Source organism: Scyliorhinus torazame, chromosome 2 (assembly GCF_047496885.1).
Source record: "Scyliorhinus torazame isolate Kashiwa2021f chromosome 2, sScyTor2.1, whole genome shotgun sequence".
Taxonomy (NCBI): domain Eukaryota; kingdom Metazoa; phylum Chordata; class Chondrichthyes; order Carcharhiniformes; family Scyliorhinidae; genus Scyliorhinus; species Scyliorhinus torazame.
The window spans coordinates 353755397-353769084 of NC_092708.1; the positions used below are offsets into that span (position 1 = coordinate 353755397).

General features: G+C 46.6%; 1 protein-coding gene across 6 annotated transcripts in view; it reads left to right on the top strand.

The window, feature by feature from the left end:
• Positions 1-13688, top strand: part of lrrc9 (leucine rich repeat containing 9) — a 389985-nt gene that overhangs the window by 14103 nt on the left and 362194 nt on the right. For all 6 annotated transcript variants that reach the window (XR_011938366.1, XM_072491694.1, XM_072491713.1 and 3 more), the window contains exon 2: positions 10931-10999. Coding sequence is in view for 5 of the 6 variants with exons in the window: in XM_072491694.1 (XP_072347795.1) it covers positions 10958-10999 (42 nt within the window). In the remaining variant the exon portion in view is untranslated. The remainder of the gene's footprint in view (positions 1-10930; positions 11000-13688) is intronic.

Below are 13688 nucleotides of genomic sequence, written 5' to 3' on the forward strand. Positions count from 1 at the left end.
TACCGCCCAATCATTCTACCCTGCATCATCAAAGTGATGGAAGGAGTCATCAACAGTGCTATCAAGCCGCACTTACTCAGCAATAACCCACTCATGGATGCTCAGTTTGGATTCCGCCACGGTCATTCAGCTCCTGACCTCATTACAGCCTTGGTTCAAACATGGACAAAAGAGCTGAATGCCAGAGGTGAGGTGAGAGTTACTGCCCTTGACATCAAGGCTGCATTTGACCGACTATGACATCAAGGAACCCTAGCTAAACTGGAGTCAATGGGAATTAGGGGAAAACTTTCCACAGGTTGGAGTCATACCTGACACAAAGAAGATGGTTATGATGATTGGAGGTCAATCATCTCAGCTCCAGGACATCACTGCAGGAGTTCCTCAGGGTAGTGTCCTAGGCCCAACCATCTTCAGCTGCTTTATCATTGACCTCCCTTCCATCATGAAGTCAGAAATGGGGATGACTGCACAATGTTTAGCACTATTCGTGACTCCTCCGATAATGAAGCAGCCCATGTGCTAATGCAGTAAGACCTGGACAATATCTAGGCTTGGGCTGACAAGTTACGTTCGTGCCACACAAGTGCCAGGCAATGATAATCTCCTCCAAGAGAGGATGTAACCATCGCCCCTTGATATTCAATGGCATTACCATCGCTGAATCTTGGGGGTTACCAATGATCAGAAACTGTACTGGACTAGCCATATTAATATTTTCGCTACCAGGACAGGTCAAAGGATACAAATCCGATGGCAAGTAACTGACCTCCTGACCCCTTTAAGCCTGTCCAACATCTACAAGGCACAAGTCAGGAATGTAATAGAATACTCTCCACTCGCCTAGATGGGTGCAGTTCCAACAACAATCAAGTAGCTCAACACCATCAAGGACAAAGCAGCCCACTTGATTGCTCCCCCCGTCCACACACATTCATCCCTCCACCACCAACGAACACCACCATCAACAAGATGCACTGCAGTAACTCGCCATGGTTCCTTAGACAGCACCTTCCAAACCCCCCATCGCTACCATCTAGAAGGACAAGAGCAGAAGATACCTGGGAACCCCACCACCTGGGGGTTCCCTTCCAAGTCACTCATAACCCTGACTTGGAAATATATTACCGTTCCTTCACTGTCGCCGGGGCAAAATCCTGGAACACCCTCCCTAACAGCACTGTGGCTGTACCCATACCTTAGCGACTGCAGCAGTTCAAGAAGGCAACTCGCACATTCTCCCTGCGTCTGCATGGGTCTTACCCCACAACCCAAAGATGTGCAGGGTAGGTGAATTGGCCACGTTAAATTGCCCCTTAGTTGGAATAAAAAAAAGAATTGGGTACTTTTAAATTTAATTAAAAAAAGACAACTCACCACCACCTTCTGAAGGACAACTAGGGATGGGTAATAAATGCTGTCCTAACCAGCAACACACACCAGTAAATTAATAAAAATAAGTACAATTTTAAATTGGATTATTACCATCCGATACAATTATACTGCAGTATGATGCCTGTTGAAAGTATAGTCAGTACACTTTTTTTTGTATTTCAGAATGAACTCGGTTTGATATGACACCACAGTGTAGCAACAATGGATTCTGTATGGTGTTCAATGCATGCATAGATCCCTGTTCTTTCACAGTTTATTTTTAATATTGGCACATAATAGGAGCACCCGATTAGTTATAACAATAATGTTACAGAATATGTTATTTAAAATGTTCCTGGTAGTCGAAAGGTACTTCTAAAATGTGGCATTAGAACAGGTTGGAGTTTTGTCTGCAGCCAGTGCAAGGTCAAATTGATGTGACCTGCAAATGTCATGTGCTCAGCTGTCAAATAAGTACAAGTCATGCTGATATTTTATTCATTGGGGCACACCGTAAACTGCTTTGCGTCAATGCGGAAGTGGCAGTAGAAGTATAGTTGACAAGTCATTCGATTCAATAATGCCTTTGTTTTCATTTCTAATTGCTAAAACATATACAAGTCAAGCAATCATCATAATATGCTGATTTTCCTCCTTGAGAGCCTGCTCTGGTAAGGAATTAATTAAGTTTCTGAACAACACAATATTAGTTATGCAAACATAACAAAGGAGTGAAGTAAAGATACTTGCTTCGCTTCAGGGGCTTGGAGGAGGTTGTTGTTACGATCTTCGTGGAGAACATTAACTTTTAAAGAGAAATGTTAACACCCAGTGATCAATTGAAAGGACTATGGTGCAAGATTTCATGTTTTTAAACCAAAACAAATTTTCCTGTAATAAAAAAAAATAAACAATGCAAGCACTATTGACTTAATACTATTGTTTGTCAAGATCTAGAATGTAAATCCTACTCCCTTTACTTGCTAATTCTACCCAAGAGTTCCCTTTGTACATTACGAGATTTTGAGAGTTTATTTGCCTATTTTGATATCAAGCAAAGTATGCCACAAGCAAAGTATGCCACAGCTCTCTGGTATTCACTTTGATTTCTCCTCAGTGACATTCTTTGAGGTACAAGTTTTAATGGACATAGTATCATTAGCTTTTGGTTAAATGACAGTCCAACTTTTCTTCAAAACTTCATGACTATGAATTTCTCAGCTCAAGCTTGGGCCTCTGTGCTATTGTGCTCAGTCATTTAAACCGTATGGAGTATCCTAATGGCCTTGATGCTATGCTTTTGACAGACACAGACTGCTTTCTCCCTGATTGCTCTCAGGCTAACTGCCTTTCAATACAAGGGTTATTGTAGATTTCTTCCTTTAGCCTCAAGCTAGGCAAATCTTAAACCTCTTTTCCCCCTCACAAACTCTGTCTCCAAACCAAGAGCGAGCTTCCACCTGTATTCCTCGTAGTATTTTCTCTGCTTAAGGTGCAGGCCTGGCTAATGTTTATCTCTTTTGCTCCCACAATTCTCAGTGAGCTGCAAACACACAAGACCAAAGTTGCAACTGGTCTATGTCTGTGTAATCCTGAGTATATAAGAAGGCCTGTAACTTTATGTTTTAAATAAATTTAGAGTGCCAATTCATTTGTTCCAATTAAGGGGCAATTTAGCTTGGCCAATCCACCTATCCTGCACATCTTTTGGGTTCGGAGGGCGAAACCCACGCAAACACGGGGAGAATGTGCAAGCTCCACATGGACAGTGACCCAGAGCCGGGATCAAACCTGGGACCTCGGCGCCGTGAGGCAGCAGTGTTAACCACTGCACCACCGTGCTACCCTTGAAGGCCTGTAACTTAATCCAAAAATGTTATCTCTATTTGCTTCTGTGACAATGGGAAGCGCCAAACTCCAAAAGTATAAATGTTAATTAGCTAACTCTAACCACAGAGGTGTTCCATCTTCGAAACAAAGAGATGGATTTCAACCCAACGTATTACAATCTGGATACTGATAGCAAATCTATGGGCTTTAGAAGACTTCAAGTCTTTTGATTATGGACATAGCAACAGCTGTGATTTCTACAAATGTAAATTATAGATCACCTACTTCTGAGTAACACAATTTGAGTCTTCCCTTTGATCTGTATCAATTACCAACCAGCTTTTACAGTCAGGTAGACCCCAGCATAGATCACATGATCCCTCAATTTAAAGATGAGTCCCAAAATATAACTCTCTTAGAAATCAAAAGATACAGTCCTTCAAACATAGTGATCACAAACTTCACCATTGTAATATTGTAGATAAATATTGAAGGATACATGTTGGTAGAGTTAGCTTGCGTAGCTCATTTTATGTTATGAGTTCTGTAATTTTACTTCTTTAAAAACATTGTAATGATCCTGGCAGGGACCGCTAATGTTTGAAGAGAAATTCAAACACCCAGCAAAACAAGAACCATGCCACAAGATTATACATTTTTAAACAAAGAACAGCTTTATTGTATATTTAAAAAACCTTAAAAGTAAATGCACTACTGCTTTACTTTATAACTAGGAATGTTATGAATCCAGCTTTACTTTTACTTCCTCCCATGAGTTCCCTGATCAGTCAAAATCTTGAAGGTTCATTCACTTCATCGAACAACCTCGAGTCTTTGCTAGAGTCATCTAGAATTCACTTGGTTTCTCCTCAGTTTCCTAGCCTGACCCTTGGACTTTCAGAGCCCTTTCTCTCTGCGAGGATTCCACTGCCTTCTAGCCCTGACTCTGGGCAGACAAACTGTTTTTCCCAGTCTGCTCCCACAGCTTTTTTCTAAGCCAATTGTTCAAGTTGACTGCCGTCTGCCACAAGGCTGATTGCATTTCACTATGAAGGTCACTGGAGATTTCTTCCTCTGGCTCCAAGCTGTCATAATGTACACACAAGTATATGATGGTGCAGAGACAGACACTGACTGACACACTGAAAGACCAATCAACACACAAAACACAGCAGCCAATCACCAGACAGGACACGGCCACTATATAGCCAGAGGGCACTAGTTTTCCCGCTCATTCGGGATGCAGCCTCTGAGACAGCCATAGCCCGTGATCAGTAACACGAACATCGATCATGTGCTAGCAGTATAGTCTGGTCAGGTTAGCCTCAGGTCTCCAGTCAACCTAACATAGTGTCAACCCACAGTGCAAGTATGTTTAACAGCTCATAGCTAAATAAAATAGAGTTGTACTTCTACAAGTGTTGGTAGCCTGTCTCTCTCACTGCTCTGGTAAACGCAGTCCTCGCAGACCCAGCATACCCAACACATCATGGTACCAGTACGTGATGTTCGAGTTTGATGGACCTATCCTGAAATAATCTGCCTTCGACCAGCGATCAGCCATCCGGTAGTATGGACAGCGTCCGCCCTCCCCCGCCGCTCCGCATCACCGGCAACCTCGGTGCGAACTGGAAGATTTTTAAACAAAAGTTTCAACTGTACCTCAAAGCTACCGACCTGGAAGCTGCCTCAAACGTCAGAAAGATTGCTCTCTCTCTCTCTCCACGGCCGGGAACCACTCCATCCATATTTTCAACTCCCTCACATTCGCTGAAGGTGAGGACAAATCCAAGTTCAAGACAGTCCTGCTCAAATTTGACAGCCACTGTGACATCAAAGTCAACGAAAGTTTTGAACGCTTCGTCTTTCAACAGCGTCTGCAGGGTAAGGATGACATCTTCAATCTTTCCTCACCCATCTTCGCATCCTCACGCAATCCTGCAATTACTGCTCCACCTCCGATTCAATGATCCGTGACCAGATCGTTTTCGGTGTGCACTCGGACCCCCTACGCCAGTAACTCCTCAAAGTTAAACAGCTCACCCTCGCTATAGCCATCGAAACCTGCATTCTGCATGAGCACGCCACTAACCGATACTCGCACATTCAAGTGGCAGAGGCGGCGCGGCAAGGCCCTCACGAAGCAGAGCGGGTGCAGGCTGTAAAGCAGCTCCAGGGCCTGAGCCTGGATGAGGGCGGCCATTTCACGCGCTTTTCCAGAGCTCCCGCGCATGCGCGCAACGACCGAGGGGACGGCGAGGCCGAAGACCGAACTGCGCAGGCGCGCACTATGTACGACCGCACCGCGCATGCGCGGTGGCGCACTGAGCGTTCTGACGTCACGACGTGCGACAACTGTGGCTTCTCCCACTTAAAGCGGCAATGTCCCACAAAATCTCAACGCTGTCTCCAGTGTGGCAAGCTTGGCCACTACGTAGCCCTGTGCAGGTCTGCTCAAGCACCTGCCTCCCGTCGCTCCCACCAGCAGCGCAGGGACGGCCGAACCGTGCAACAACCGGTCAGCGATTCCGACTCCGACATGGTTCCAGACCCTGACACTGAGGATCTCAAATCCCCATTCCGGGTGGGCATCATCACAAAGCACACACTGCTTCAAAAGAAAAAGGCCAAGCCCTTCCCAGTGATGAGCATTGATCCAGACGATGAGTGGTGTGCCACCCTCACGGTCAACAAATCTCGCATCCGATTCAGGCTGGGCACCGGCGCTTCAGCCAACTTCATTGCGCGGTCTGACCTGGACAGCCTCCACGTTAAACCGACCATCTTTCCATCCGCCTGCCAGTTTCTCGACTACAATGGCAATGCCATTGCTGCCAGCGACTCATGCCAGCTTGTGGTGTCGCACCGTTCCTTAAAGGCCACCCTGCCCTTTGAGATTGAAGGGGCCACTAAAGCTTCCCTGCTCGGCGCTCAGGCGTGCAAGATCCTAAACCTCTTCCAAAGGGTTCACTCCATGTCACCTGCTGAGGCTTCATCATCACCGGACGCCAACTTTCAAACACAACTGAAGAACATCATCACTCGATACCACAGCGTTTTCGAGGGCATGGGCACACTCCCATGCACGTACAAAATTATTTTAAAACCAAATGCCACGCCTGTGGTTCATGCACCTCGCCGGGTACTGGCACCCCTCAAGGACCGCCTCAAGCAGCAGCTGCAGGACCTCCAGGCCCAGGTCGTCATATCTAAAGTAACAGAACCAACCGACTGGGTCAGCTCCATAGTGTGTGTTAAGAAACCATCTGGAGAACTACCCACCTGCATTGACCCCAAAGATCTGAACCGTAACATCACGAGGGAACACTACCCTATCCCAAAGCGCGAAGAACTCACCTGCGAGATGGCTCGTGCCAAATTTTTCACAAAAGCTGGACGCATCCAAGGGGTTCTGGCAGATACAACTTGACGCATCCAGTCGGAAGCTCTGCACCTTTAACACCCCATTTGACTGGTTTTGTTACAACCGGATGCCGTTTGGCATCATCTCAGCCTCTGAGGTTTTCCACCGAATAATGGAGCAGATGATGGAGGGCCTCGAAGGGGTGCGGGTATATGTAGACGACATTATCGCCTGGTCTACCACCCCGCAGGAACACATTGATTGCCTCCAACGCGTCTTCAGGAGAATCCATGAGCATGGCCTCCGCCTCAACAGAGTCAAATGCTCCTTTGGTCAAACAGAACTAAAATTCCTCGGCGATCACATATCACAGCTTGGTGTGCAGCCGGGTGCAGACAACGTGTTGGCAATCAATGCCATGAAGACACCGGAGGACAAGAAGGCGGTCCTCCACTTCCTGGGCATGGTCAACTTCCTGGGGAAGTTCATCCCCAACCTCGCATCCCACACCATGGCTCTCCGCAATCTGGTGAAGAAGACAACCGAATTCCAATGGCTCCCCGCCCACGAGCAAGAGTGCCGTGAACTCGGGGCAAAACTCACCACGGCCCCGGTATTGCCATTCTTCAACCCTGCCAAGGAGACGAAGATCTCCACTGATCTGAGCCAGTCCGGCATTGGAGCAGTGCTCCTCCAACGCGACGACGCCTCCTCATGGGCTCCAGTCGCTTACGCATCACGTGCAATGACGCCCACCAAGCAACGCCTATGCGCAAATCGAAAAAGAGTGCCTGGGGCTGCTCACGGGAATTGTCAAATTCCACGACTACATCTATAGACTCCCCAAATTTATGGTTGAAATGGACCACAGGCCACTGGTCAACATTATATACAGAAGGACCTTAACGATATGACACCGCGCCTGCAACGCATCCTCCTTAAATTCAGGCAGTATGACTTCGAACTGGTCTACACCCCGGGTAAGGAGCTCATCATCTCCGATGCACTCTCCCATTCTGTCACTGCGCCCTGCGAGCCGTCGGGCTTCGTGTGCCAAATTGATGCTCATGTTGAGTTCTGCGCATCTAACTTACCCACCACGGACGAACGACTCATCCAGATTCGTCATGAAACAGCCAATGATCCTTTGCTCCAACACTTCATGCGCCATCTTACAGACGGATGGCTCAAGGGCCAATGCCCGCAATTCTACAATATCAAAGATGACCTAGCAGTGGTAGATGGAATTCTGCTAAAGTTGGACAGGATCGTCATCCCGCACAGTATGCGGGAGCTCGTCCTTGAGCAGCTCCATGAGGATCACCTGGGCGTGGAGATGTGCCGACGGCGGGCCCGTGAGGCAGCGGACTGGCCTGGCATCAACCATGACATCGCCAACGCCGTTCTCAACTGCCCGACATGCCAACGGTTCCAGGAAGCTCAGCCAAAAGAGACCTTGCAGCCACACAAACTCGTGTCGTCCCCCTGGACCAAGGTTGGCATTGATCTTTTCCATGCACTAGGCCGGGACTATGTCCTCATAGTGGACTACTTCTATAACTACCCAGAGGTAGTTAGGCTGCATGACCTCACATCGACAGCAGTCATCCGTGCGTGCAAGGAGATTTTTGTTCGCCATGGCATCCCACTCATGGTCATGTCCGATAATGGCCCGTGTTTTGCTAGTCCGGAGTGGTCCAACTTTGCCCGGCGGTATAAATTCACGCACGTCACCTCAAGTCCCCACTACCCCCAGTCGAATGGTAAAGCTGAGAAGGGGGTACATGTTGTCAAACGACTCCTGTGCAAAGCGGCAGATGCGGGATCTGACTTTTACCTCTCACTACTTGCCTACAGGTCAACTTCATTGTCCACCGGCCTGTCACCAGCTCAATTGTTAATGAACTGCACTTTACGAATGACGGTGCCTGCAATACACGCCCCAGACTTGGACAACTTTCCGGTCCTGTGTCAAATGCAACTGTCTCGGGCCCAACACAAGTCGGCGTACAACGCCCGCGCGACAGATCTCCCTGCTCTCGTTCCTGATGACCAGGTTCGTGTACAACTTCCTGAAGGTGGCTGGTCTGCCGCCGCGGTGGTAATCAAGCAAGTGGCCCCCAGGTCGTTCCTGGTTCGTATGCAGGATGGCTCTCTTCTTCGCCGAAATAGGCAGGCACTGAGGCTCTTTCCACGCTCGCCGCCAGATCGTGATGCCCTGCCTCGCCCTCAGGACAGGCCCGTCCAAGAGCTCACAAATCTGCCTCTTCTGTTGCCACCCTCTGCGACTGACACAGTCCCGCCCGGTCCAGAGCAGGCAGCCCCTGACCCACCCTTGCGTTGGTCAACCAGAATTCGTCGCCCACCACAGAGACTGAATTTATCAACTGCCTGAATTTATGAACTCTCTAATCTCATGGACTGATTGTTTCGTTACCCTGGTTATTTGTTCGCTAGTTTGTACATACTGTTATTCATGTCCCATGTTTTGTTACATACAGTCTATCTGCATGAGACACCTTCCCGTGTAAATATGTTAGAATTTTTGTATATAGTCCTGTAAATATGCTCACATATTCTCCACATAGTCGGGAACATTCACATACCACACTTTTTATTGCCACGTACACATTTTTTTTTCTAAAAGGGGGAGATGTCATAATATACACACAAGTATATGATGGTGCAGAGGCAGACACTGACTGACACACTGAAAGACCAATCAACACACAAAACACAGCAGCCAATCACCAGACAGGACACGGCCACTATAAAGCCAGAGGGCACTAGTTTTCCCGCTCATTCGGGATGCAGCCTCTGAGACAGCCAGAGCCCGTGATCAGTAACACGAACATCTACCATGTGCTAACAGTGTAGGCTAGTCAGGTTAGCCTCAGGTCTCCAGTCAATCTAACATAGTGTTAACCCACAGTGCAAGTATGTTTAACAGCTCATAGCTAAATAAAATAGAGTTGTACTTCTACAAGTGTTGGTAGCCTGTCTCTCTCACTGCTCTGGTAAACGCAGCCCTCGCAGACCCAGCATACCCAACACATCACAAGCAAGGCAGGCAAATCTTCCCCTTGTGAATTCCAACTGAGCTCTAACCTACACAAAACCAAGCTGCCTTCTGTGAGAGGCACCTGGATAAATCAAGCAAAAGAACCTCCAATGCCCCACAGCCTACCGCCATGGCAATGATTCATGCTTTGGGATGTTCCAAACAGAAATGCAAACTCCTTATTTTCCTCACAAACAACCACTTTGATGCTGTGACCCATATGAATAATTTATATATTTTATCTGTGATAAATGCAGACATTCTGGCTGTATTGTACGCTTAGAGATGGGTAATTCATTGTTTACATTTTCTCCCTACTAACCCTAACCTTGTAAAATAAACACAGGTTATCTTTTAACTGTAAGTAACCCTGATTTATTTGATTTGTGTTTACATTAGGGTTGTTTATCAGTGTCATAATCAAGCTTTTCCATTTATCCACATTAGAAAATATCCAATTCTGAAAACTAAATATTCAAAACAGTCCATAAATTAATTCTAGGATTATAAATGAAGAAGAAATATGAATATTGTAAAACAAAAATGACACTCCTTTCTCTCTTCTCCTCTCCCACACCCCCACTCTCCCTTCACCATTGTAGCCATGTAATCTCCTAGGAGAGACAATAAAACAAAAAAAGCCTCTTGTGTGAACATAAGCAGTGAGCGCCAGGGTCCCAGGTTCGATTCCGGTTTGGGTCACTATCTGTGCGGAATCTGCACGTTCTCCCTGTGTCTACGTGGGTTTCCTCCGGGTGCTCCGGTTTCCTCTCACAAGTCCCGAAAAGACATGCTGTTAGGTGAATTGGACATTCTGAATTCTCCCTCGGTGTACCCGAACAGGTGCCGGAATGTGGCGACTAGGGACTTTTAACAGTAACTTCATTGCAGTAAATCTTTATTGTCACAAGTAGGCTTACATTAACACTGCAATGAAGTTACTGTGAAAAGCCCCTCATCGAACTTGGGACCCTGGAGCTGTGAAGCAACAGTGCTACCCACTGTGCTACCAAGCCTACTTGTGACCATAATAAAGATTATTATTATTAATATCTCTGCAGCATGTTTTTACTACTTTGGCTGGAAGGGTAATAGTTTTGTTATGCCCCATGCTGGTCAAATAGCCCATTGACCCAGTCAGTCTTCAAATCCACAGTTAAATGTAGCCATTCTTAATTTTAAGTACAACATGACCAGAGACTTATCTGTACAGTTTGCCTTGTTATTTAAATGATGTTTAAATACTAATGGCTTATTAAGCATAAATTTTTGAAATTTACCAAGTTTCTTTTTCTCTTTAGTGTTAATCTGCAGACCAGAATTGGGAAATGATGCAACAAAGTGAAACGGAAGATATTTTCAGAGAATTGGTAAATGCTCCCCTTGTATTGTTGCTCAAACATTGATCTCTGCTGATAATAATTATACCAAATGTAAATTAACCATTTTTCCTTAAGGGATTTGATTTTTGTTACTTCCATTTGCCATGGTTGGTGTTTCAGAGGGTAACATATTTGCTTTTTTACATGGTATGTCCGTGATATTAATAGTTTGTTAGATTTAAGTTAAACATCTTACTTACCTGTTAGAAGTCTAGGAATAATAGCACCCATTGGACTTTACAAAAGGAACCAAGGTTCTGGTCTGAAGAGTTTACCACTGGACACTAGCAATAAACACCATGGCTGGGATTTTATTGGGCTGAAGGTTGAGGGCCAGCCCACCTTGGTTGATTTTGAGAAGCGCAACTGGATTGTATGTGCATCAGGTAATTAACTGCCTGGCATCAAGCCTCCCCTCCCTGTTACAGGCAATATGCCAGCCAATCGGAGGCCTGTCGGTTTTTCTGTCCCAACAGTGCCTTGGTCACTGCTGGGACTGCACCCATCCTGGAGTAACACCATGACTGTTTCCCCAGAACAGAGGTAAGTGTGATCCGGGAAGCCGGGGCCGTCCAGGCAGGCGCTGACAAAAGGGTGTAGCAGTTGGGAGGCTGGAGGAGTTGGTGGTTACTGAGGGTTGACGGATGCATGGGGTGTGTCCACTGAATTGAATCTGGCTACTGAGGGGGGCCTTCCGTGGGCCACAGGCTGTATATCAGCACTGCTCCCCAACCAAGCCATTCGGAAGACCTCATGGAGAGTCCACTAACAGCTGGTAAAATGTCAATGGCAGTGTGAAGATGAACGTAAGTGGCCACTTAAAGACCTCCAATGTCCTCTGGGCGGAGACTGTCCATCACATTCATCACTGGTAAAATGCCAGTGACAGGAAGGCAGCAGATAAACCACCTACCAGGTTCTGGTCCCCTCTGTCTCCATCAGCTCCCTGAGGCCTCATAAAATCGGTTCATAAAGAGAGAATGGTATAATGGAAACATTCTTGGCCAGTACCAAACTGAATAGAAGGAATACCTTCAAACCTGAAACAAATGTTATGATCCCCACGATCCCTGCAAACACCGATAACTTTAAATGAGAGATTTGAATTCCCAGTGATCACATTAAATCATAAGTTTTAAGACATTTATTGAAACAACCTGTAATAACCCTCACGAGACCCAGAAAGACACCTCAATTGATCTCCCTGTGGGACCCGTAGAATACGAGCTCTCTCGCTAGTGGGCGGAGGCCTGCCCAACTGGGGATAGTAAATCTGCCAGTGAGAAGCTGGGCTGGACTGGGGTCTGCGTGATCGGTTGGGACCTTTTGTACTGTAAGCCGTGTTGCAGCCTTTACTTTGTGTTGGTTTATTAAATACTGTTTAACGTAGCTTCTCAGGCCTTCTGAGCGTTTATACTGGCGATGAGAAAAACGGCAGCCCTGACCACACCGGAATACCCCAGTACGGGAGCGAGGTCAGCGGGTGTTTCGAAATGTCGCTTTTCAGAAGGTTAGAGGCTTTTGATGCAGACATAGAACACCTAATCCAGTTAAACTGCATCACGATGCCCAAAGTGGCCATGATTAGAAAAAGGCTTCAGGTCAATGGTCAACTCGTGGACATGAACATTGACACGGGGGCTGCTGTCTTTTTAAAAAAATATATATTTTATTCAAATTTTTTGGCCAAACATAACAATACAAAGTTTTTCCTTTTTAACAACAATAAAGCAATATAAATAACAGTGGCCAGTTTTTAACAAATAAATAAATAATACATAAACAAAAAACTAAGTGCCAACTGCCTTATCAAAAATAATTACTCTCCAAAAATACAATCCAACAGTCCAATATACATTACCTAATACAAATATCTATACATATACAGAGACATCCCTGCTGCTGTTGCCTTCCCATTCCCTCTATCGTTCTGTGAGGTAGTCAATGAATGGTTGCCACCGCCTGGTGAACCCTTGAGCTGAACCCCTTAATGCGAACTTTATCCGTTCTACTTTTATAAACCCTACCATGTCATTTATCCAGGTCTCCACGCCCGGGGGTTTGGCTTCCTTCCACATAAGCAATATCCTTCGCAGGGCTACTAGGGACACAAAGGCCAAAACATCAGCCTCTTTCGCCTCCTGCACTCCCGGCTCTTCTGCAACCCCGAATATAGCCAACCCCCAGCTTGGCTCGACCCGGACCCCCACCACCTTCGAAAGCACCTTTGCCACCCCCACCCAGAACCCCTGTAGTGCCGGACATGACCAGAACATGTGGGTGTGGTTCGCAGGGCTTCTCGAGCATCTCCCACACCTATCCTCTACCCCGAAAAATTTACTGAGCCGTGCTCCAGTCATATGCGCCCTGTGTAGAACCTTGAATTGTATCAGGCTTAGCCTGGCACACGAGGACGACGAGTTTACCCTACGTAGGGCATCAGCCCACAGCCCCTCCTCGATCTCTTCCCCCAGCTCCTCTTCCCATTTCCCTTTCAGCTCATCTACCATGATCTCCCCCTCGTCCCTCATTTCCCTGTATATATCCGACACCCTACCATCCCCCACCCATGTCTCTGAGATCACTCTATCCTGCACCTCCTGCGTCGGGAGCTGCGGGAATTCCCTCACCTGTTGCCTCGCAAAAACCCTCAGTTGCATGTACCGAAATGCATTCC